The sequence below is a fragment of the Grammomys surdaster genome, unplaced genomic scaffold (assembly GCF_004785775.1).
Source record: "Grammomys surdaster isolate TR1022 unplaced genomic scaffold, NIH_TR_1.0 1036, whole genome shotgun sequence".
NCBI classification, from domain to species: Eukaryota; Metazoa; Chordata; class Mammalia; order Rodentia; family Muridae; genus Grammomys; species Grammomys surdaster.
In genome coordinates this window covers 3,651,288-3,677,424 of record NW_021605455.1, presented here as the reverse complement: position 1 = coordinate 3,677,424, position 26,137 = coordinate 3,651,288, and the positions used below count along the sequence as shown (strand labels likewise).

General features: G+C 40.9%; 1 protein-coding gene across 1 annotated transcript in view; it reads left to right on the top strand.

Moving 5' to 3' along the window:
• Positions 1-26,137, top strand: part of Setbp1 (SET binding protein 1) — a 331,687-nt gene that overhangs the window by 152,808 nt on the left and 152,742 nt on the right. Inside the window, exon 2 of the mRNA XM_028783226.1 lies at positions 9,679-9,732. Within this exon, the coding sequence (XP_028639059.1) occupies positions 9,679-9,732 (54 nt within the window). The remainder of the gene's footprint in view (positions 1-9,678; positions 9,733-26,137) is intronic.

Below are 26,137 nucleotides of genomic sequence, written 5' to 3'. Positions count from 1 at the left end.
CACACACACACACACACACACACACACACACACACACACACACACACGGAGAGAGAGGGAGAGGGAGAGGGAGAGGGAGAGGGAGAGGGAGAGGGAGAGGGAGAGGGAGAGGGAGAGGGAGAGGGAGAGAGAGATTGATTCATGATGCAACTCTTAACCTTCATCAGACAAGCTTCTTTTTGCTGTGAATGATGTTCAATACAAGGACTTACATCTGGTCCTAGTTCAGGGATTGGTAATTGTGGAGTTTGCAGCCTTATATTGAATAACCATGTCACACTCCCTTCCCATGTGGCTTGGGGAACTTTGTGGAACAGGAAATGGAAATATTCTAAGAACCAGAGTTTGGGAAAGAGTCCTGGACAAATGTCTCTGGAAAATACTGTACCAGTTGCCATACTGGTGAACTTCTGGTGGCTGTGGCTCCCTGGACAAGACCAAGAAAGATCAAGACAGTTAAAATTTCTACATAGATAGGAGGGGGGTCTCATAAAACCCCACCTCTAGCTAAGGAACGTTGGCAGTTGGCAACTGAAAAGTACTAGAGTAGGGGGTTCAGTCTTCTTCGGACCAGGTCCCTGTGTTAGGTTGCCCATTCTCCAGTGTAATATGGACTCATGCACATATGACCAGAAACTGGCATTGGGTATGTCTTCCTTTAGAGCTCTCCTTATTGATTGATTGATTGATTGATTGATTGACTGACTGATTGATTTATTGAACCAATGTCTGTTCCAGTGCCTGAAACTCACTGACTGACTATACTGAATGGACAGTTAGCCCCCAGAATCTCCCTGCCTCTTCCTTCCAGTGCTGAGATTATAGGAGTTTCTTTTAACACTTGGCTTTTTACATGAGTACTAGGAATTCAAAGTTATATTCTATTTGTCCAATAAATACCTTACCCAGCATCTTCCAGTTGGATTATTTCTTCTTATTTTATTCTTGTTTTATTTATTTGTTTTGGAAGTACCTATCTACTGTTTAACTTGGTAGGTGTCTCTAAAAGATTAAGGCTTTCCTACATGGGATGTAGTGACCCATGACTGCATTGAGATTGCTGGCCATGCTACCACAAAGAATGGCTGCAAATGAACATAATTTTCAACTTTAAATGAAATAGAGTGTGTTCTACAGATCTGTCATTTACAACTGTGTGCCTTTGAATAAGTGATTCACTGTTGCTAGGTTTCTCTTTCCTCCTTTGTAAAACAGTGTGATTATAGTGATACTTTATGAAGTTTTCGAGAGGATTTAATGTTATTAGCCTTTGGAAAGTTGTAGGGATTCCCAGTTTTTCTTGTGGTGTCTGTGACTTGGCACAACCTCCTTTGCTCAAAGGGGAATGAGATGGAGAAGGATAGAAGAAGGCAAGAAAAATGAGAGAGGGGTACAGAAGAGGGAAAGGAAGGGATGGAGATGGAGGGAGGAAAGAAAGGGAGGAAGGGGAGAAAGAAGGAAAGGAAGTGGGCTAGATAAATAGGGTTGCACAAAGAGGAGGATTGCCCAGGAAAGAGAGATATGTATAACCATGAACAGCATTTACAGCAATGGACGACAGGCCTCAGTGATTCTTGTATCCGCTAGACTCAGGTATATCTTCCTTTAGAAACATAATTCTTTAGGGGCAAAAGCAATTCAAGTTCAGAAAAATATAATGTTGAAGGGAAGTTCAGAGTTCCAGGCAGAGCCATTGCCTCTCATGCCTACTATGTTAGGCTACAATGGTTTGAGGGGAAAACTAGCTTCTCCATTAATAGTGGGGGCCAGGTCTGCCTCCCAGGCTTCGGAGAGAGGTGGGGACATCCCATGACAAGATTCCTGAGTAGGGCATGGATGGCTATAGACTAGGCTGTTAAGAGTTGCTCTTACAGAATTCATGGTAGGTTTCTGGCAGAGATGTCCCCATCTTGTCCCAGGCTTATAATAGTGAAATTTCCTGTAAACTGTAAGGTCCTGCTATTCCTGACTCCACCTTGGATTCATCTGTTTTACTTATCCACCTGTAACTGTGATTCACTGCTCCAGATTTGACTCTAGGAACTCAGATTCTGCCAAACTGCCACACTGAGCAAAGCATTGGCTTCCAGACTGAGGTCCTTTCTTTCACCAGCACCTTGTGTTATATGTTCTCGAGCATTAGAATATATCGATTTACCAAGGAAATGATGACTTAGAATGCTTTGATATATGTTTTGAAGCCACACAAGCAAATTATTTGGTCAGTTTTAAATAAACATTTAGTAAAAGAAGGAGGTAGGGATGGATTGTTTCCAAGCACGCGGCTTTGCTTAGCATATGTGTGATGACAGAGCTCCCCTATTGGTGTTGTGCTAACATTGCAAACTACCCACCAGTGCTTGTGATATATATTTTTTTTAATTTTGTTGAGATGAAAGACATATAGCCCAGTTTGCCCTCTGGAGATGTGGCTCATCTTCAGCTCCTTCTCTCTGTGGAATAGGAAATACACTTTAAAACACGCAGTTTTCTGAACTTCTAAATGAACAAAGAGGGCTTCTCTGTCTGCCAAGCAACGAAAGAAGGAAGAGTGAGTGGTTTTTCCTGTTAGTGGCTCATGGCAGACATCAAAGGATGTTCTAAAACAAAGTCTGGATACACTTGCAATTGCTTCTTGACAGAGATGACTGCATTAGTGTCTTCTATGTTGGGGGCTGGCTAAATCATTTTGCCAGGTAAATTCTGTATAAAGGCTTTTCCTCTTAAGGCAAAAGTTTTCAAGCTATAATTTTTATAAATATTCAAATCAAAACATGCCAAATACTAGTAATAAATTACACTGTTATGAGTGAAGCGGAGTCATGGCCTGGAATGCCTCCATTTCTCACACTCTGCTCTGTCCTCAAGAAAATTCTATATAATCTAGAATCCCTTAAGGCATTACTCTATAGGTCTTCTTCTGCACGGTTCATTAGAAAATGTGAGAAGCATCATGAAGAACCTGATAAAATCTCCCACAATCTATGTTCCAAGGGTCTTGGGTTTTGAGAGGGAATTATGATGTACTGGAAAGGAATGTGCATTAGTCAAGCCAGACCATGACATTCTGCTATCTATGGATAATGAGCACCAGAGATGATCTAACCCTCTTAAACATGTTTTTACTAAAATACTTAATAAATGACGATAATTAGCCTCCATGTCACCAGTTTATAGCAAAATTTTCTAGTAACCTTTCTGCAGAATACCACCCACATTGACCTCCATGAAATTTAATTTTCTTGTTCTAAGGAACAATGACTTGGAAAGAATCACATGGGTGAGTTTAAAATGTGCATCCTGAGTGTGTGTAGAACTAAGACCATGTTACATACATGTGGTGTTTCCTTAGCTATTTCTTGGAACATGAGCTGTGTTTGCTCAAGTGTGTGTCTTGCAGCTTTAGCAGGTCCAAATAACACAAGCAAGACTCATCATCTTAATAGGCTTGAGATTAGCTACAGCATTCAGATGTGGAGGTACACTACACAGCAAACTTTCTGTTCCAATTGTTCATTTCTGCATCCCCAGCCCTCTACTCACAGATTTCTGAGCATCTAATACTTAAGTTTTGGGGAAAATATCAATATTAAAATAAATATGTAAATTTTAATCCATGTGTTCATTGGTTATGCCATTCAGTCTGTCTGAGCTTCATTTTCCTTTTCAAGGGAAAGAGTGGGCCCAGTCCACCTCAGACAGGTATGTAACTGGATAGTTCTCTTGGCTTGCTGGTATTGCCTGAACATAAGTCACTCTAGGTTCTTCTGTATATGAAATCATTGGTAAAACATGGTTGAATTTCTCTCCTACAGCTAAAGTAAGGATCCAGTGGCACTTAATAGAATAAAGAGAGATGAAAAGTCCATTTCCTACAACGTAGCAAAGAAAGATGAAGGATTGAAATGCGGGAAGGTTGACTAGAAGGCTCATTTAAAGACAGAACAGTGTCTTTGAGGCCATTTCTCAAGGATTCTTTGTTCTCTCCAGAGCTGTCTATACTCTGTTCCTTTGCTTGCCTACTTCTGTATCTACCCAGCTATATACTCGTGCTACACATCAGCATCTCTATCCCTGTCCTACAAGGGTTTAATTTTCTGAGAAGCAAGAATGAATGACAGATCCCCTTGGATTTAATTTTTCCAATTCTGGACTACATTCTGGGCTAAAACGCCTCTGCTCCGATTTTCAGAATGACTCATGTCTTGATCCTAAATCCTTTCCCAGACAAGGATCTGTAATCAGCCATGGAATCTGTGGGACATAAGGCCATCCCTGTCTACCCTGATGCAGTGTGTCCTTTGCTTAATGAGCACCAGAGAGGGAGAATGGGGCAGGAGGAGAGAAGGGGAAGAAGTATGCTATACACTCCTTTTTTTAGTGGGAAACATAAGAGATTGTGGTGTTTTAGGTAGTAGTTTTTAGACTACTCTTTGAAGGGACAGTCCTAGATGGCTGATGGGCTTCTTGATTACAGCATTGTAGTAACTGGGTGAGGAAGCCAAAGGGAGAGTCCCATTCAGAAGGAATGGAGAAACCCGAGAACAGACCCTCTCTGCTTGGGAAGCTGAGTAAATTCTTTTCTTCTCTCCTCGGTAAAAAGATGGGACATCCCTTCATCTTTCTCCAGTTCTCTTTTTGAGTTTAGAGAGACAACAACACACCCTGAATTTATGCCAAGAGAGAGACTGCAAGCTCTTTAAAAATGGAAGGCAGGGTCATCTTCTAGTATTTGAATGTGAACTGTTTGAGAGAGCAGCAGGATGTGTTGGGAATAAGATTGGTCCGAGCAGGGCCCCAGGAAAGCTCCCTGCTTCACCACGGAGATGTGAACATTTTCTTTCTTTTGCCTTTGAAATGAAATTCTCTCTTCCCTCCTCCCTGCACCTGCTCATCCCTCTAGCTGAGATTGGTGCAGACATTTAACCATCCTGGGAAAAGACAGGATTCTTTTCATTAACTTTAGCCTGATTGAAGTCCCTGGAGCTGGGTGGATTTCATTTTCCTCTTCTCATTCTCTGTCTATCGTGGATACTTCCCACACAGTAAGGCTGTCATGGGCATTGATCTGTTTCTCAGTGGTACCAAATGGACACAGGGACACAGTGGGAAGAGATAGTGGAGAAGGGCCTAGGGTCTGTATTTTCTATTTTCCTTTTATTTTTCTATTTCCTATTTTTCTATTTTTATTTTTTTATTTATTTTATTATTTCTGTTTTCCTTTTATTCATGATGATGATGATGTGGTTGTTGGTGGTGGTTGTGGTGCTAGTGATGGTGGTGATGGTGGTGGTTGTGGTGTGTGTGTATATGTGTACACACACGCACAGTGTTCACATGTCAATTTCGCAATGAGTCCCAAGGGCTGAACCCAAGTTGTCAAGATTGTATGGCAAAGACTATCTGCTTTCAAGTCAAACTGCATTCCACAATTTAGAAAGTGGGAGGACTCTGGATGACGAATGAAGGGGAAGACTTCCCTCATTCCCTTCTTTCTTCATCCCTCTTCCCCAGAAGAGGTAGCTTCAGAGCACACTGGGCGAATAATATACTCTCATTCCCTCCATAATCTTTCAACTGCTTGATGCAGGTCCCAACATTAGTATTTTAACTCTATTTGGGAATCCGGGTTTAGTCAGCATGTGATTTTGAAATACAAGAGGACTTTTTCTGTCCCCATAATTCTAATTGAAAACTGAGTAGCATGCCTTAAATGACTGACAACTGGCCCTTTCCTCTTTAAAACTTCAGAATGGGTATCTGCGGGGAAAAATTTAGAGGCTGCTGCAGTGGTAGAGTCCCTGGGAGGCTTCCACACACTGCGATGGGTCTCACATGAGGGAGGAAGGTCTAATGTTCCAGTGGCCTGGAGGCTTTGGCAGCGGCAGGCCCCAATGACACGAGGAAGTCCTTGGTTCCAGAAAGGTTTATTGTCATGGTGGATGGTGGATGGATCTAGGTGTACCCCTCTTAAAACTCAGGGCAGTCCTGAGTTATATAGGGAGGGAGAAAGGGGGAAGATCTGGGGAAGCATGCTTAATTTGCTACGCCCTCTGGCCTTCATTAGTATGTAATTCCCTAGGCCCTGAGGCCTCTAGTTTGGCCTATGTGACTGAACAATGTAATTCTATGGAGATGTGACTGCTTTTCAGGACCCTGGGTTCTTGGAGTGCACCGAACTCCTGCCAGTTCTCACACAGAGTCTCCAGGTTCTAGGCAACTGCTCAACCATGACCCAGGATACCCTTACACAGTCCCACAGGTATCTACTTTTGGGAGCATTCATATCACAAGTATATACTCTACTTAAAATTTCCAGCATTTGGTGATAGCATAGTTAGAGCCTGAAAGCCCGGAGGACAGTAAGTGTGATATGACACTCGACAGGCTTCAGCACACTGTCCTTTCAGGGATCATGTTTAAGAGAGGTCACAATACTTTTCTGTGGTTGTTTCCAGGCCAGATAGTATCTTCCATGGGCACTAAACTTTGGGTGAAATACTTGGCATCTCTAAGGAAAAAGAGCGTAGGCACTTAGAGTCTACGTAACATCCACCATCCCTGACATCACATCATGCATCTTCCCACTCAGCAGAGAGAAACAGGCACATCTGAACTCCAGTGGACCATTGAACAGGTCACTATTGCATGGGCAGAAAAAACAAGATCTCTCTTTCCAGCTGGTTATCTGCTATTTAGTCTCTTTCTTTGCATGTTACCCATCCTTAAATTTAACCTGTGATGTCTACACTGAAGTAAAAGCCAATATTCTCTCCTATACCCAAGAACAGATAAAAGAGGTCCCTATTGAAGGAGCTCATTAATTCATTTTAACATTGAGATGCTCTTCACACAGAAAATGTGCCAGCTGCTGAGTACCATTTCCTTTTGTCAGCTTCAATGATATCTTCAGTTGTCTCTCAGACTTCTCCACACCCAGCAATTGAGTCACTCTTGTCCGCACCTCAAGGTTGACAATCTCGCCCACTTCCCTCTTAAGTCTGTTGTTCAGTAGGTTATTTAGTGACTAACTGTATGTTCTGACACTTTCTAACACCTTGCAAAGTGCAGAATTCACATCAAATAGTGTGTCATTCATGTCTTGTTAGACAGAGTCTTTTTGGGCATGTTGTTGTTATTCTCAAAAAACAAAACAAAAAATATATGCAGCAATACAAAATAGATATTTAAGGAGTTAAGAACTAAAATGCTCACATCTGATTTCTTTTTGAGAGAAGAGAAGATAGGAAGTCAGGAGAATAGAAGAGAGGAATTCAGATTCCTTTGCTGGGGGAGTCCATTATAACTATGTTGAGTACCAAAAAAAGACATAACAAACCATAATCAAGCCTGCTGGATTTCTTTACAAATGGATTTGCTCAGTTCTCAGTCCCTGACATGGATATGAAGAAATGCTACGTATTTGAAGATTCTTTGAATGCACTTGTAATTTCTCCTCACTGTCAGGATTGCAGAGCTAAGAAATGGATATTTTAGTCCCTTGTCTCTGCCAGCCTGGTGAGCCAGATGGGTAGATGGCTGCAGTTGAGGAGCCTGGAACATTTATGAGCTGAATCCTTTGTGCTGATGCATGTTAGTGGCTTTATACTTGTATGAAGTCTTTGCTACTTCTTCCTCTTTTCCAGCTCAGTTAAAGGCTTACGTTGTACTGGTAAGTCTTGAAGGGTAGACAATCATTATGAAGAAATAAGAGTGTCTTGAAGACAGGGCTAGTTAAGGGTCATTGATCAGGACATAAGCAGTATGTTATTCCAGGGGACTCTTTTGACAAATGTTCTGATACTCAGCCTTTTCCCTGTGCCCACCTTGACTCTCTAGAAGGTCTCCAATGTGTAGCAATTTAAATATTCACTACAGAAGATAAAGCCTGACCATTGTGGATATATAACTTCAACCAAAAATACATACAGTTCCCAGTAATGCCTAGAAAATATTGTTTAACTTCAATCGGGTTTCTCATGGGTAGAATAGAGATACTTTCTGTCTCAAGATTGATGGGGATTAGAAAGAAGGATAAATTAAAACAAAGTATAATAACACATATATGTGAAAATGCAGTAGTAAAGCCTATTATTTTTGGATGCTAACTTTCAAAATGAATAAAAATAAACAAAAACTGTATATGCAACAGTAATCAGTGTACTGGGACCAGAGTGATTTTTGGTGTGTTATAATCTCCACCCTGTGACCAGAAGGAAGCAGAGGTTTCATTGATAGATTCAAGGTGCAGGATATTGAGATTAGCAAGTCCCTTCCCCTGACTTTGTTCTTCAAACTGCTTGACGAACCTTCTCCTCCTCCCTAATCTATTTCAAAGGTTCTTTTCAAATTCCCTTTCACCAACCCCATTCTGAACTTTCTTCCATTTTCTTCAAAGTCTGAGACTTAGACTCTGGTCCATCTGCTGAAGTACATTTGTGTGACTATTCTCTGGACAGGGTGCTTGCTGAAGGCAAGGATTGAGTCTTGCATTGTGTATGAGCTCTATACCTGGGCAGATTGCCTAGTAGGTAACTGCTTGATTGTTTTATTACTAGTGGAGCCAGGCTGCCTTCTTCCTAGGATGGGAAAACTGTCCCACTATCAGAGCAACCGCAGGGCTGAGGAGAATGTGCTGCCCTAGCTCAAACACTGCTTAGAGTCAACAAGGTATCTAGATAATTCTCTTGAGTTTTCCCAAATAGAAGACCCTGGAGCCTAGAAGGGCTCTTACTATTTCCTGAACTAAACAAAATATTGTGAGAGTAAACATAGACTCTTCTGTATTTTCAGGAACACAATCAAGCCTACCTTGGGCATCATACTCCTTGACTAATGGGAGCTTTCCCTTTTGGCTTGTTCTTACACCCTTCCCCAGCTCTTTTCATCTACAGCTGGAATGTGATGATTCCATAAGTTGGTGTTATGTTATCCTTGAGTGTTTCCTGGTGTTATCCTCCTCCCCAAATGTGTAAAAATCCTGAAAAGCTTACCTTTACCCTACAGTATTGATTAAACAGAGGTGGGTGTGTGAGGACGCGCAGGCACAAGCATGTAATTGAATCTTATCCTCTAATTCTGTGTATGATCATTTGCAGCATAAGCGATGAACACTTAACTAGAATATAAAATTACAAGTGACCTACAATAAGTGAAAACCGAATTATGTAGGTGGGAAGAATTAAGAGTCAATTTTACTGGCTCGATTTTAAGAAAGAAACAAACAAAAGAGAGAGAGAGAGAGCGAAAAAGAGCCATGTTGAAGAGAAGTGCCTTTAACTGTACATGACACAATAACTTCTAATTTAGCATATCATGGAATACCTTAAAAATAGGAAGGAAACTGGGGAACTTCTCCCTAAAGAAATATATTTATCTGTGGACTCAATTACATAATACATCACAATTTTAGGGAGCCAATGCCTCTCAACTGTAGTGTCTGGTCCCTAATTTAAGCCCCTTGGAAGAGAGATAGGAGAAAGGGGAGGGAGGATGGGAAGGAGTCAGAGAGATTGTGGACACCCAGTGGGGAGCTCAGTAAGTCTGGGCTCCTTGCCTTTTGTGATTGTGTGCCTGGAGTCCTGATCTAGGCTACAGTAATTAAGGTTGGTTGTCTTACTGATGCTCTGTGTAAACTTTGAGAAGCAACACTAAAGAAAACTCCTTTGTTCTTTTCAGCTCCTCACAGCCAGTGACCCTGCAGCCAGCGACCTCAAAGGATTTCAGACACAGGTGAGTCCCTGCACTGGTTTTATGGAGTTTGAGAAAAGAGATCTGTAGGGAGGCTGTGGGTAAATAAACTTGTCACAAAGCCAAAAGCTTCACTGTGGACCCTCTGCTTCTCTACTTCAGGTACTGAAGAGAGGATGGCCTGGTGAGTGGTCTCCCTCCAGGGCTCTTCTCTTATTGACAAATGATCACTTTCTACTCTGACTCTCTTAATGTGCTCTTGTGAGAAACAAAAGCCATTTTAGTTAAGACTTTTAGAATGTTGGGTTAACACAGAGCTCAATGAAAGGAAATAGAGTGAAATTAGGCTCTCTCTCTCTCTCTCTCTCTCTCTCTCTCTCTCTCTCTCTCTCTCTCTCCTGTATGTTTATGAATCTATAATACTCATGTGCAAATACTCTGTAGTCAGGGTCTGGTGACCAGGCTAATCTTGGGTTCCACAAAGGCAGCCAGCTGAGTATTGCTGACTGGGGTTGGGGAACACTCCCGTTATCTCCAGCTCCAGCACTGCTTGAGGATCAATATCAGAAAGTGATGACAAAAGGGGTCAGGCAAAAGCTTTCTAGGAGCCAGGTGTGATTGAGCACAACTTTAATCCCAGCTCTTGAGAGCCACAGGCAGGTGGACATCTGTATGTTGGAAGCTATCCTTGTCTACATAGCAAGTTCCAGGCTAGCCAAAACAACACAGAGACCCTTTCTCAAAAAGAGACGTTTTCAGTGGTACCCATTTAGACATATATGCCTTACCTGTTCCTACAGCTTCCAGCACAGGCCCAGGATCAACACAAAGACACATTTAAGAATGATGGATGTGGTGCTCGGGCCCTGGTTCCTTTTCATATGAAACTTTCTATCATTCCTACTTGCCCCTGGTTTTATAATCACATAGTACTGTGCCTTTGCAGGAAAGAACACCACAGCTGGTGCCACTGAACGTCTGAGTGTGGAAAAATCAATTTTCTAACAGATTCCAATATATTTGAAATGCATATTGTGCCTTTAGCTCACCTCTCTTTCATGGGTTATAAACTCTCGGTACTCTGTTATTGCCAAGGCATCTGAGGATCCAGATCCTGATATAAAATAGCCCCATGCCACAGAGAATAGAAACAGGGATGGAGAAGGGCAGAGAGACCTCGAGGAGGAGAATTGACAAATCCAGGGGCCACCAGTAAAAGTCAGGAACAGACCTGAGAGCCAATGATGGTGGCTTTGGAGAGATTGTCCTCTCTACTCTTCAGTAATCAGAAATGAGGACACACATTCCCCTTTGTGACAACAGTGTTCTTCATGCCTGAGAGAAACAGGAGATGGCTTTCTCTAGTGAAAGTCCAATAAATATAAACCTTACTCCGTGCCCCCTCCTAACTCAAAAGCTACAAGTGGGAATGTATAATGTAAAGAAAAACAAAGCAAGCCTCCCATTTTTTCTACTAGAGAAACAGATGGCATCTGGAGGTAGTCTTTTACTCTTTGTTCTAAATAGCCATGCCTATCCATTGGAAAATCAGTGGTCACAAATTACATCTATATTGTTACATTATGTTTTCTTTGCATGCTTTCCACGTCAGGGGAAAGTCATCTAGCAGCTGGCTATTCTTGTACTTGGTGGTGGTACCTTCCTCAATTTCCCAGTCAATCCTCCCTAGACACTCCATCTCTTGTAGGCTGAGATCTCCAAAGAATAATCTGAAGCAGATGCTAGGACAAAGTCCTCTCATCTATGACACAAATAGTTTACAATTATCGGTATCATTTCGATATTGTTTATGAGTTCCCCCCAAGATGTGGCAGTTGCATAGACTTTGTAAACAAATGGGCACAATCTTGTGCACATGCTTGTGATAGCCCAGGTGGGATACAGAAGAGAGGTAATTGTAGCAAGGGGACCAAATGAGACATAGGCTATTCAGCTCAAGCCAGCTCAGCTCACAAAAAATTGCCCACAGGTCTTGGTTCTTGACTTCTATACACTCTCCATCATCGCAAGGGAAGCTACTTTCTTTAGCAAAAATGGTGTAGTGTCATAAAGACGAGACAAGTGTAAGAGCAACATATGAACTGTACTGATTTATAATGAGTTTCTAAAATGTTAGCTGCTGTTATGGTCAGGGGCACACAAGAACAGAGACATGCAGGAAAACATGTTAATGTGGAGAACATAGCAATTGCTGTTACCTAATTACCCCCCTCCTTGTCCCACTCAGGAGGCATCCCTGTAAGATCTTTGTGTTGGTCTCTCTTCGGCGTACAAAAGCACCCTTCCACTTCCTGCAACAGCTCTAGATTTTAGAATATTATGACTCTGAGAAAGACATCTAGTGACTTCAATGAGTTTTTAGTGACTTCAATGAGTTTTTTTTTTATTTTTTAAAAAATTAGTCTCAGAGAGTATCTTATTGTTGTGGGGATTAAATGAGACAATGCTCCAGAAAGGAAGTCTACAGTGCTCCAGAAAGGAAGCCCCTATGTGAATGTATAGGTATTTCTTCCATTGGAGAAGTACAGAATAAATTATTTTAAAATGCAGACAAAGAGTGAATCTCTCTATACAGCAAATGTGAAAAGGTTCCAAGTCGAGGTGTCACTCACTTGGGCCAGGAAAACAGAGAAAAATTATGAGGTGGGAACTTTATTCCAGGGCAGGTGAGGCCCATATGAAACTTAAGCCATAGTGGCAATGCTTGGACTGTGTTCTGGAAACATGGAAGTTTACTTTTTGTGCCTGCTTCTAAAGGTGCCACGTTAAAAAAAAAATACTTAGAGATTGAGTTAGAGCCAATTTTCAGGTCTTAGAAATCCAGAAAAATAGTTGGACTTTAAAATTTAACTATTTTAAAGTTTTCTAATATAATATATATGTTGGTTACATTATGGATATATTATATCTGTAAAAAAATGATATATCCTAAAGACGATATTTTTGATATCTCTGTTCTTAACAATAGCATGTTTTCCTATATGTCTCAGATCTGTAGACACACACACACACACACACACACACACACTTACACAGATATGCTATAAAGAAGACTCTATTGATACCATTAATGATTCCCATGGTTTCTATAGCCCTTTCATCAATTGTAAACTATTAGCAATTGACCATCCATTGACAAAGTCACTGACGACCACTCTCCAGAGCTGAGATAAATTGATCACCACACAACACAGGAGCTGCTTCAGTGATCAACACTGTTTACCAGTCTTATTTCTTCTAGATTCCCATTTACTTGGCTTTAGTTATGAGGGTTATTTTCAATAAAATCCCAGTCATCATTTCATTTTACTTATAAAATAAATACCCAGTTAAGCATCTCAAACTAATATGAGCCTTAAAAACAATCATGAGCCATTGTCATGCCTATCAAAACTAACCCAGGATCCTTAGGATTTTCTAATATCTAGTTCATATTTAGATGTTTCTGCAGTTAGCTACAGTATTTCATAGTTGATTTGTTACAGTTAGAACAAAATCACCATAATCTGACTTGACTCGTAATGGAAGCCAGCTGCCCATAAATTCAACATCAACAGATATAAACATTAAAATATGGCTCTGGTATTTCCAGAGCATCCAGCTCTCATTGTCCTCAAGCAAAATGTATTAGTATGTGTTCACACTGACTTTGCTTGAATATCTATATGCTAATCACTTACTGTCTTAGTCAGGGTTTCTATTCCTGCACAAAACATCATGACCAAGAAACAAGTTGGGGAGGAAAGGATTTATTCAGCTTACATTTCCACATTGCTGTTCATCACCAAAGGAAGTCAGGACTGGAACTCACACAGGGCAGGAACTTGAAGTCAGGAGCTGATGCTGAGGCCATGGAGGGGTACTGCTTACTGGCTTGCTTTCTTTGGCTTTCTCAGCTTGCTTTCTTATAGACCCCAGGATGACCAACCAAGGGATGGCACCACCCACAATGGGCTGGGCCTCTGCCCTTGATCACTAATTGACAAAATGCCATATAGCTGGATTTCATGGAGGCATTTTCTCAAGGGAAGCTGCTTTCTCAGTGATAACTCCAGCTTGTGTCAAATTGGCACAGAATACCAACCAGTACACTTAGTTACTCCAAATGTACTATAGGTAGGTAGGAATTCTGTGAATTTTTCATACATTTCATGTACTTAATCATTACAGTGGTTTGTGGAATCAGTAATTATTTTATCCCCATTCATAAGCAAACAGGTAGAGACACAGCTGTGAAGAGCATGGGGCCTGTAAATGCCAAAGGTCCTATTTGAACTCAGATCTGGCCCCAACATCAGTGTTCTTAACGGAGTATGTTATCCACTTTAATTTAGAATGTCCAGTTTCCTTTCTGTTGTTCTGATAAAACAATTTGGCTTAAAGCAACTTAGGGGGACAACATGGTTTATTTCAATTTACAGGCTATGGTTTATCATTGAGGGAAATCAGCGTGAAAACTCAAACAGAATCTTGCAAGTACTGGCTTGCTGGCTATTCCACATAGTATTACCTTTGCCAAAAAAGTGCCAGGGAAACCACAGAGGGTGAAGTTTGCTGGTTGGATCACAAGCTTGTGCTTAGGTAGATTCTGGCATAGCTCATGATCACATGCCCAAGGACTGGAGCAGCCCACAGTGGGCTGTCCCCTCTTCTATCAATTAACCATCAAGACAATTATCCCCCACAGACATGTCCACAGTCCAGTCTGATCTGTGGAATCTCTTAATTGAGACTCCCATCTCCGGTAGTCCAAGGCTATGTCAAGCTGACATGTAAAACTAAGATAGGCATGATTTCCATGGCAAACATAATTCAAGGTTATTCTTACGACAGTGAAGATCCATTCGTGCAGCTCCATCTTCATTTCCATAAGTCATACTGAGTTTCCTGAGTCAGGTCCCAAGGAAAAGGCTTTTCTACATCCTAGAGTAATAGAGAGATCGCCACAAAGCATCTTGAGTTCTACCATTTTGGCAAAGAATTTCTGCCATTCTCATTTCTTTCCCAAACTCCCAGACAGTCTTTCTTTTTCTTCTTTTCTCTTCTTTTCTCTTCTTTTCTCTTCTTTTCTCTTCTCTTCTCTTCTCTTCTCTTCTCTTCTCTTCTCTTCTCTTCTCTTCACTTCTCTTTTTTTCTCAGCTGTATCTCTATAGAGAATACAGAGACTAGGTAGAGAATGGAAATAAACATAGCCATGGCGAGACATACTGGCTTCTTCTCTTTGTAGGCAGGGGGTCATCCCAAAACAAGACAGTACATAAGAAAGTTCTGTTATTGCCAGATGGTTGCTCGCCCTCCTCCTACCTCACACTTTAAAACTGAGAGATACCTCAACACAGGTGGAAATTCTGAGAGGAACTTGTGGGAAACACAAAAGTCCAAGATTAACTATAATAGTTGGACTTGCATTCTTCTAGACTGATCTAGATACAAGTAATGTCAGAAGCTCTCCAGGCAGCAAGTCGGATCCTCTTTTTCTGGACAAAGACTTCAGTAGAAAAGGAGACTGGTACAGAGGGGATGTGAACAGTCTCCCATCCAAATAGACTCTGTGCCAGGAACATGCCATGGACTTAATTTGCTGCCTGAAGTTTACCTTTCATAGCAAGCTTGTTAGGTGATATCTTATTCTGCTTCGTCACAGGCAGAGAGAGTTTGTCTGAGCATGGGTTCTGGGCAGCACACTCCCACATTTATGGCTTGCTATTTCCATTCAACAATTGAAATTTGCCCAAGATTTTAGACTAGCCAATGATAGTGTTTGAGTTTATGGACTTGCTATTTCTGTGGGGATTTGTTGTTGTTGTTGTTGGTGGTGGTGGTGGTGGTGGTTGGTTGGTTGGTTGGTTGGTTTGGTTTGGTTTTTTTCTTAGATCTACCAGTATCCAAAGGATCCATCTTTATGACATTGCCCTAAGGAGGAGGGAAAACATAGGTGTCGTAGTCTGCCTTATTCCCCTGCCTGCTGTAGCAAGGTGCATCTGTGAGTCCTCCTGGCTGAGGTGGTTGCTTTGGAAACATTTGGCTTTTATTCTCAAGGCCTTTCATCTGGCTGGTTGTACATTAGCTCAGCTGTTAATGTCAGGAGACTCAGGAGGTTATTTTGTTTGTTGGTTGGTTGGTTTGTTTATTTCAAGTCGTGGAGTTACTAGAGTAACCTGTGCAGTGTCTGCTATTGGTTCAAATAATTAAAGGCTAGCAGTTAAAGACAGTTCCAACAATCTGATATTTCTCTGATATCTAAGAATGTGAGGGTTTTCTTAGCAAGATATACTTTCTACCATTTCACAACATTCATGGTAAAATAGTAGCTGGAGGGGAAAATCTAGTGCTTGCCTATAAATCACTGAAAAGCTCTGTTCTGCTTTTTACTGTCATTTCCTACTTTCAATGAAAGGAGAACATTTGGAAGGTATCTTTTTATTCTGTGAGCCTATAGCTACATCTTTGTTTTATGAATAATGTTACCCCTCTAGAGGAAATAGCACCACCTGGAAAGGTATCTTTCTTGTCGCCTTTAGAGTAGCTAGACAAAACATGGATATCTCTTCTTGTAATTCCAAAAGCAGCCAAAATTTTAATTATTTTCTTAGCAGATATGGATACCTGTGATCATAACAGACCATTTTAACAAAATTTATTTGCTCACATGCAAATATATATGCTGTACTAAAATTCTCATGAACATAACTATTTTTCATATGTTAAATCATGAATTTTATGTAATAGGCTTATACTTTTTTTCCGGCTAGAGGGTTTTTTGGTGTGTGCGTGTGTGTGTGTGTGTGTGTTTCTTTTCTTTTTTTTTTAAACCAGCATTGGTATTTGGTCCTGGAGAGAAAACTTCTTCAGGTGTTTTCCAGAGAGCCTGGCATTTCAAGGGGGATATTCTGAAGGCTTAATATGCTCTCTTGGGATATTAAATCTCTTTAGACTTCAAGTGGATATTTTGTTTCTGACTTCCAAGATGTTTTGGCCATCTGAGAGGCATGTCCAGGTGGAGTCAACTTAAAACAAACCAAATGTGGAGCCCTTCACACTCAGGAAAATTGATAAACAACAGATAGGGAGTGAAAGAGGAAGGGGTTATTCCTACACAGAGATAGTTTTTCGCTTTATCAATGAAATCAGTGTAGGCTATCTCTGCTAGGCTATCCAAATATAATGTAGGGCCTCCAAATGCTGATTCAAGTTCAAATATTCAGAACAGAAGTACAAGAAAATGAGGGTTTACCAGTGGAGACTGACTATGAATAATACTCTCTGTGCTTGTGACTAGTTTTCTCCTCTCAAAAACAAAAACATCACATCTTAGCAACAAGGAGGAAGGGTGAGATAAATCCTGTAATCCCCTGAGACTTCTGGGTCTAATTCTCCTGGGACTCCTTATCTTCATCCTGTGCTTTAGTTTGTGTGATCTAGTCTTTCTCTTTTCTTTATAATAAAAAGAGCCTACATGGGAACTTCCCAGAAGTTTTTTCCCAGAGCTTCTTACTTGAGACATCTACATTTCAAACATCTGCGCTCACTGTAGCTGAATCACACAAGTGCCTTTCTGTGTGAATGCTTACTCTAGTGCATGGGCTTCCTCCACAGTTGAAGGTTTGAGAGTGACTGCCATGGAATAAATGCTTTGAGAGGTTTCCTCATAATTTCTTCAGCAGGATTACTCTAAATCTGCCTCATACACAAAGGTTATTTCTCCAGCCACTGAACAATCTTGCCTCTAAACTTAGTTCTACTCCTCTTGTCTGCCTACCCCTACCTTCCTATCCCTCCATCTCTTTTTCCTATCATCTACCAAACAATGGCATATTTAAAAGCATTAAAAGACCCCTAGAAGATGAGTCTTGGTGTGGGGCAGCTTTTGGCCATCTTCTTGCTGGTGGCTAGAGGTAACATTCATTCTGCAATCTGTCTCCACCACAGTTCTGCTATTTTCTAACAATGGCCACTATCTTCCTTATTGTTTAATTTCTACTTAGGAAGATTCTTTCATATCTCTTAGCTTTCTAAGTGTTATGAACCAGAGCCTCTAGTGGAAACCTTTCTTCCATCTCAGCTTAAGCCAGTGGTACACAGTAAGACATGTAAGACGTTCTGAGACCTGTAAACATGTATGTAGTAAAAGCTGGTGCTTATTTACTAACAAAACATAATGTTCCTTTACCTTATAGCTCCAATGTGAAGAGTAAAGAGAACACTTTCTGATGCTTTCTAAAGTAGCAGGTAAAAAGGCCAGTTCTGGGCCTATACTGGTATGGTTGAGCCATAGGTCTGTCTCTGCCTAGTGGTATGGCTTCCATAAAAAAATAAAAATAAATACCTACCTAACGTTTATGAGACCTGTGATCTTGTCAGTGAAAGGATACCTATCCTAGGCAACTTTGAGTAAGATCCAACCATGTTAAACATGAAGTAAGTACTCCATAAATATGTACTCTAATTCTTATTCCTCTTAACTTTGCATAATTAAAATTGTTCACAGATACCTGATGTCAAAGTTAGAGTACAAATTACAGTTCCCCAAGGTTATATGAGCCCCGTATGGCATTCTACCCCGCCCCCACAAAAACACATTGTCTCAAAACAAATAAAGAATAGCAGTGACCCCTGAGCCCTTTTCACTTGTCCCCTCAAGGCACTTGTCATCTGAAGTGAGCATCAGCAGATGTTGTGACCACAGAATAGGATGGGGTAAGACAGTTTGATTGGTATCAGCTAAGATGGACAAGGCTACTTGTCCTGGGAGAACGCCTACAAGTGCCTGACTTGCTCTATGCATTCCTTCCTTCCCACGTAAGACACTTTCAAAATTAGCATTATAGCTTTTACTCACAGAAGAAAAATATCTAAAAAAATTTAAAATTTATCTTAATCAGGCGCCTTCCAACCAGCAGAGTATTAGCTTATTTTAATGGCATTCCTAAACCTATTTCCATAAATTCTCTTTGACCTCTGCCCTGCAGAAGAATGATTAATAGCATGATACACTGCCTAGAATTATCAATGAGGAAAAACACTAAGGCTCAAGAGCTTATGGGAGTTTGTGTGATGACTTTTATTGTCCCTAATCAATTTCTTATATATTAGAATAAGACAATAAGACAAGAGGTGTTTCCAGAACACTTGGGTTCTGATTTAATGGGCGATATAACTGCAGCAGCACCTGCCAAAGAGACCATGCTGACCTCGGGGCTCTTGCTTCTACCACTCAATCCCTCTATCATGTACCAACAGGGCAAGTACCTCACAGACTACAAAAAGAGGTCTGTGTCTGCCAGCCTGGTCAGCATTGTGAGAAAACACAGCTGTTTGAATTTGGCTCGCCTGTCCCTAATCTGGGGAAGAACAGAAATTCCAAAATAGGGACAGTGAACAAAAACCTGTGTGCTTCCAGCAAAACAATAAGATGTTCCCGAGTTATTTGTAGAGTCCATTCTACAAGGGGCTGTTTGTATAGCAAAGTTTAAAACAGATTTCCCCCACGTTAAAAAAAAGTATGTGGACAAATTCTGATATTTCTGTAATGCCACCTGGCTTGAGGATTATACTGAAGATGTCCTCTGTTGCTGGTCATATTTTTAGCTAATAATTCTCCAGAGCTTTTTCTTTCCTTTTGCCATGATTTCACTGCATAGCTTCAATTATCTCTGAGCTTGGGACCCACAGTACACAGCTTTCAATTAAATCAGCTGGATTCCCCCACTTTGAACTTATTGTGTTATTGGTATCATGACATCTGTGAACAGGAGCCTGAGGCAGGGCTAGGTAAGAAGAAAGGGGAGGGAGGTGCAGCAAGAAACCCCTGTGAGTCTCAGCCCACTAATTTTTTGAGAGGCAACGGCCTTCATTCTTGATAACTCCAGCAGAAAAGAGCAATCAGCTAAACGAGAGCTGGACAAATTAAATGGCTGAGAATTATTTCAAAAGAGAGCTTGGGCAGCATCAGAAACTCCCCATCAGCTGTAATAACGCCAATTACCTTGCCAATTGCAGATTCCAGTGTGATGTGTTTAGTACAATCAGGCCCTGGTCTCCTGCTTGGGCCTGGTGGGTTTTGTTTACTTTAAATGTGCATTTGTAGAGAATCTTTTGCACCCAAAGGTTTTGAGCTCTGAATGTCCTTTTCTCTGTCCAGATTCACACACAGCTGGGAGAGATTATTTTTGAGATGGAATCTGGAGCATGCTGGACACAGTATTTCCTCTCTGTATATAATGCCTAGGACTTCAGTGTAAGAGCACAGTGGGTTTGCTAGTATTTGGTCACTATATTAATGCTCAGCAAATCTCGCTATTTAATAAATATACATTTCTGATTAACAGTAAGGCTTCATGGCATGTTGGAACATTGGACAGATCACCATTAAGAAGCAATAAGAAATATACAGCTCTGGAGTAGAGAACTGGCCAAGGGTTCATTAAGCTCTAATACCAACAAATGGGGGTTCAGGGGATTTCACTGTCTCCATTTTAGAATAACTTGGTGGAATTTCAGACAAACAAATCATTTCAAATATTGGAATCATAGGAGAGAAGATCCACTCCTTCTGTGCCCCTCTGCATTATACAGAGGGAATCAAATTAGAGACATTTTCTATTGTCTATTTTCACTTGGCTGTAGCTTCTTTGAGGAGTTGGCTGAGATTCACCACTTGCACTCCCAATTGAGGAGGGCACTAATCGTGGGCATTAAAGGAGTGCTTTGGCCTAACTGACAGTTGGAGTGAAGCTGTATCTGTGGTTGCTGGGAGTGGAGAGAAAGAGCTAAAGTCTGATGGGAATCCTTTTATGCTCAACTGTCATCTAAAGGCAGGACCTGGAGAATGGGGACCATTTCCATTCCCACTGCCTAGTGGCAAGCAGTCTGTTTATCTTTTCACCTGCGTTCCCCTCTTCATGCTTGTGATAAATGCCACTTTGCTTGGCCTCAGGAGAAAAATAAAGGTTCTCTCAGTTCAAAGGCAGACAAGGGTCCCTGTCAACCAAGTCTCCTGGATTTCCAGGCCCTCCTACTCTTAGGTGCCACTGATCGTGCCCCACTTGCAAGCTTGAGATGAAGATCCATTAAATGTTTGAAATCTGATAAAGCCAGGGTAGGTCAGGATGGCAAGGCTCCTGCTGTGTGCTCCAGACACCTCTCCATTCCCTTATTCCAAAAGTGTGGGTGTGTGAGCACACTAGCATGCATGAGTGTGTGCACAGCTGTCTACAGATACAGTTCCCCAGTTAACGTATGCCCAACGTGCTCCAAGGGCTACATGTGACCCACAGTAGAACTGACTGTGGCCCCAACCCAAAAGATAATAAACCTACTTAAAACATGATTTTTCGACATTCCTTCTTAACTCAATTTTGTGGTTCTCAAGTACTAACATAAGAGAGGACAGTGGCATATCGCAGAGTCAAAAGGATGGGCATGCCTGCACAAAATATTTCAGCCAAGGCATGTAGTTTAATACACCACCCTTTTTTTTTTTTTTTTTTTTTTGCAGTTGGCATATATTGTTTCTGGTTTTCAAACAGGAGACAGACCTTGCCCCATCCATACCCTTGAGGACATGATAAGCCCTAAAACGCCAAAATGAAATGTTAAATTATGAAGTATTAAAGTGTAGAGACAAGGTTGTCAAGTCACAGCATGTATATCCAAGCATCAGTGGGTCCCCTGCTGATGGAAGAACGCAAAAGCGGTTACATCTAGCCTTCTCCTCCGTGTGAATGGAGCACTAGCTAGTGATCCTCTTGCCAGTGGGGAGGCTGATGTTTTCAATATTGACCTCAGAGGAGTACTGTGAATGGCTGCATGTCCCCCATCAGGTTTATATCAATCCATCAAGTGCAGTCTCAGTGGAGTGTGAGTGGGTGCCCTCTAAAGATTGATTGATCATGCAGTAGCCACACTGCATGACCAAGCTTCCTTTCCCTGCCTTTAAAATCAGGTCATCCTGGGAAACTTGCCCTGGTTGACAATCTTAGTGATCACTTTCCCACAGACTCTTCCATCTAGAGTGGCTTATCATGCTACATGACATCATGTGTGACATCACATTCAGTCATCCACACCAGGATGAGAGTCTCTACAAAAGCTCTAGCAGGGCGACTTTGAAAGAGTGTTTCATTACCTGCATTTGTGGTTCATAAGAGTCTGGAGCTGAGCATGTTTAGAAGATGCATAACAATAAAACCAGGTTGCCTTTACCTTGTAGCTTGCAATGTGTTCACATGCTGGGAGAGGAACAGGAATGTGAAAAAAGGTAGGACAGTGAGCTCTGAACTACAGAAGACAAAGCACACACAAAGGCAGAACAAGGAACTTTTCTCAAAACCCTTAGTAATTAAAGAACTGGGATTCAGGCCTTCAAGCCCTCACACTCTTCTCCTTCTTCACTTTCTCCCCTCTGTCCTAAGACAACAGGGAGTTGAGTATAATATCCTAGCCCCCCTCACTACTTTTCTTTTAACGAATACAGCAAATTTAAAATTGCTGCTAAATCAAATACTCTACTAAGGAAAACCCGAAACCAGCAGAAATTGGTAGACAGATTTCCAGTTTATTTAGAAAAATTTCCCCCGGGACAAACTAACCTCACTGGCACCTGCCTAACTGGCATCTGGGCACTGGGCACTTTCAAGTATAATCTGTAAGGAAGTCTTTTAGCAAGGTGCATAGACAGATTAGATAGGCTGAGTTGGGGGAAGCATCCCAGGTTCTGTGTTTCCTACCTTTAAGATCTTGTCAAGTTGGATAATCTGTCTGTGCCTCAGTTTTTCTGAAACAGAATATTCAGCACACATAAATTTAAAACCTCACCAGCCTGGCATTTGCCCAAGTCTTTGTGTCCTAATGATTCCCCCTCTCTGCTATCATTCCCATAGTCATGTTCATCATTTAAAGCCCCCAAAGGTCCTTCTAGTGGCATCAGGTTCCTTGTCCATACACTCAGTTTGGGGAGCAAACCTTTTAAAATCTCACTTTGGAATAAAAAACAGGATCTCTGAATGATTCACAAGCAAGCCAAAAAGGCATAAATGGAAATGGGTCAATAAAGAGACTCTAACCCACAAGTCAAGGTCTTCCAGCTTACTCTACCTGATTGTCTTGGTATAGTGAAGAGGTTTATAACAAAAAGATACCATAGGGAGTAAGGTCTCTCAGTAAATCATGAGTTTGGTATTTAAGAAGGATATTCTGAACATAATGTGTCTATCTATCTATCTATCTATCTGTCTGTCTGTCTGTCTGTCTATCTATCTATCATCTACTATCATCTCTATCATTTATCAATTTATCTATCATATATCTACTCTCTATCTATCATTTCTCTATCATCTATTATCTATCATCTGTCATCTATTTATCTATTCATCCATCTATCTTTCATAACTTCCAGATGCCAAGGGCAATACAGGTTAATGGGAGAAAATTTGAAAAACAAAAAGGAGAATTATAACACTGCCAAAGGACAACCACTGTCAATACCATTTGGAACGTTGTCTCTGCCTTATTCTCATTAGGGCACATATACCTTCAAATGAGCACAGCAGTTTGAGTGACAGTCAGGCCGTGCTAACCTCCATGAATCTCATTGAATGGACCTTTCTTTGCAACCTTAAATTTCAGCATCCTTATCAGAAAATGCAAAAATAACCCTGCCCACCATTTTCTGAACCATATTTTCTAAAATTTTATAGATGTTTTCTTGAAAGATGATCATATAATGGGTTGGCAAAGTTGGATTAAACAAAAATTAATATCATATAAAACCAATATTTTCAGAAATCTTGGAAAGCAAATGGATCTGAATAAAGAGAAATATTGTAAACTAGTCTGCCCCACCACAGAATATCTGCTCACACATTGTAATGACAGTATTCTTCAGGACATCTAAGGAACAACAGTATACCGCAGCACTAAGAATTTTCTATTTCAATATGTTCTTATTGTTTCCTGTTTGTCAAAACATAATCATTGAACTCAAACTTTCTTTGCTTTCATGTTTGTTGGATATTGCGGAGCTAAAACTGCCTACAGAACTCAAACCATAGGCTTCAACAAGCAAACACTCTATACAAGTCATGAAGGCCACTTGACAAGTTGTGTGCACCACAAGCAGAGGTTTTGACTGGGAAGCCTGTCTACAGCAGCCCTGACCCTTATGTAGATAAGGAAAAAATAGGCTAACTGTTAAACCTCATTCATGTGTGTCCATTACATAGAAAAGCAAGGTCTCATGCCTTCTAGGAGGTTACATCAATTCTGTTTCCTTTGGATCTGCCTTGTGGGAATGTTGTATTTCTGAAAAGTTCTTTTCCACTTCTCACAGTAGGCTCCATCTGGTTTTCTGATTTTAATATGTAATATAGTCAGGAAGTTTTCAGATCTATGTAAAAATACAAACTATTTTATCAATTCAGGAAAAATAAAAGAGTTCAGGAGCATGAGAGAAAAGACTCAACCTATGGCCAGTTCGTCTTTGTAAACAAGGTGCCATATTCTTTTATTCTAGTATTTCATTCTTTTCCTTTCCTTTGCTACCCTGCCCATTGCTGTGCAGGTGGGACTTCCATAGGATATGAAGAAAATTATAAAGGAAGTGTTTTAAGACCAAGCATAGCTTTACTCTACAGAATATGTTATACCCTGATCAAATCAAAGTCTTTCCTTTTTTGGCAGTAGTTTTTCTCAGCTAGATGATGTACTTTTTTATATGTGGAATTATTTTAATTTAAAATAAAAAAGGAGGTGTTCGGCATCTATAGCCTCAAATCTCCACAGAACTGACTTCCAGGTAATTCCTTTCCTTTTCAACTTTAGCCTCCACTACCAAGAAAAAAAAATAGTCTCATCCCCATGGGTTTCTTTGGCTTAGCAATCACTTCTTATAAAAGTGTTGGCTTATTTATTTTATTCTACTTAGTGCCTTACATAGGCACTTTTGAAGCCTTCAAAGAGCTTCCTGAATTATTGACTTTTCTCTTTGCTATTATAAATGCCTGAGAAGATGCAACTTAAAGAATGGAGCTATTTATTGATTCATCTGTGCTCACAGGTTGAGAGGGTAGAGTGCAGCCTACTGTGGTACACATGGCCAAGGCAGCAATCATGACAAAAGTGTGTGGTGGGGCTTTCTCACAGGTCACTGGACCAGGATGCACAATATTCATGTCAGAACTTAACATCCAAAAGCTCTACTTCCTTCAGCTTAGCCATACCTACAAAAGGTTCTATAAAGCATCCCAAAACAGTGGCATTAAATGTGGACTAAATGTCCAAATCTGCAGTTCTGTGAAAGACATTCAAACAATGGCACTTCACAATGACTATTTCTAGAGTGATCTTTCACATTACTGGGTCTTCTCATAGCTAATTTAGCAGAGACAGAGATGCTAGCTTATATTAGTCTCTAAGAATACGAAAGAGATGAATGGATAGTGTTAAAGCATGTGGGATTTAGGAAGAACTTGGACATTGAGGTTAGAAAAACTTGGCCTTGAAAGTTTCATTATTCCTCTTAATACCTGTAGGGTCTTGCTTTGGTTTTCTCATTTGAAGCATGCCATGTCTGTTACTTTTCTCTTTCCTTGAGAAAAATACTTGACAAAATTAACTCAAGGGAAGAAAAGTTTAACGCTCTCAGTTTGAGGGCACAGTCTATCATGGGGCTGATGGCATGGTGACAGGAGCCTTAAGAGAGCTGGTCACAATAATACAGTCAGGATCAGGAAGCAGAGAGAAATGAATGCCCAAGTTCAGCTCTGTCTCTGTCTCTGTCTCCCTGTCCCTGTCCCTGTCCCTCTTCCAGTCCCTCTCCATGTCCCTGTCCTTCTCCCTCTCCCTCTCCTTCCCCCATTTCTAATTGAGTATAGAACTCCAGTCCACAGACTGGTATGCTCACTTTTAGAGTAAGTATCCATAACTCAATGGACTCAATCAAGGAAATCCCAGGCATTCTCTGAGGTGTGTGCCTTAAATGATTCTAGATTGTGCCAAGTGAACAGTCAATATTAATTATCACAAGGGGAGGCATTCACTCCTTCTAACTATTATTGGAAGGATTAGACAATAGCATAACATAATTGGTAAAACTGATGCTCAGTAACAGAGATTTTTTTGTTTGTTTTTTACTTCTTTTCCTCCCTCTGCTTCCTTCTACATGGGCCCTTAGAAAGTGTCAATGACTGAAGAGAGGTGAACACCATTCACCTGGAAGCCGCAAGTCAGTCACATACAGGAATTACCTCCCCTTTATCAACTGGGCTACTGTTCTCAGCTGGGGAAATCCCAGGCTCCTGGTTGGCACATTAACCAGCCTGACAGGTGTTGGTAGCTATCTCTGGCTACTCTAAGCACGAACAAGTTTACCTGGGAATTCCCCTCATGAGTCTTTCTTACCTTAGGGCATAGAAAGCAGTTCTGATAA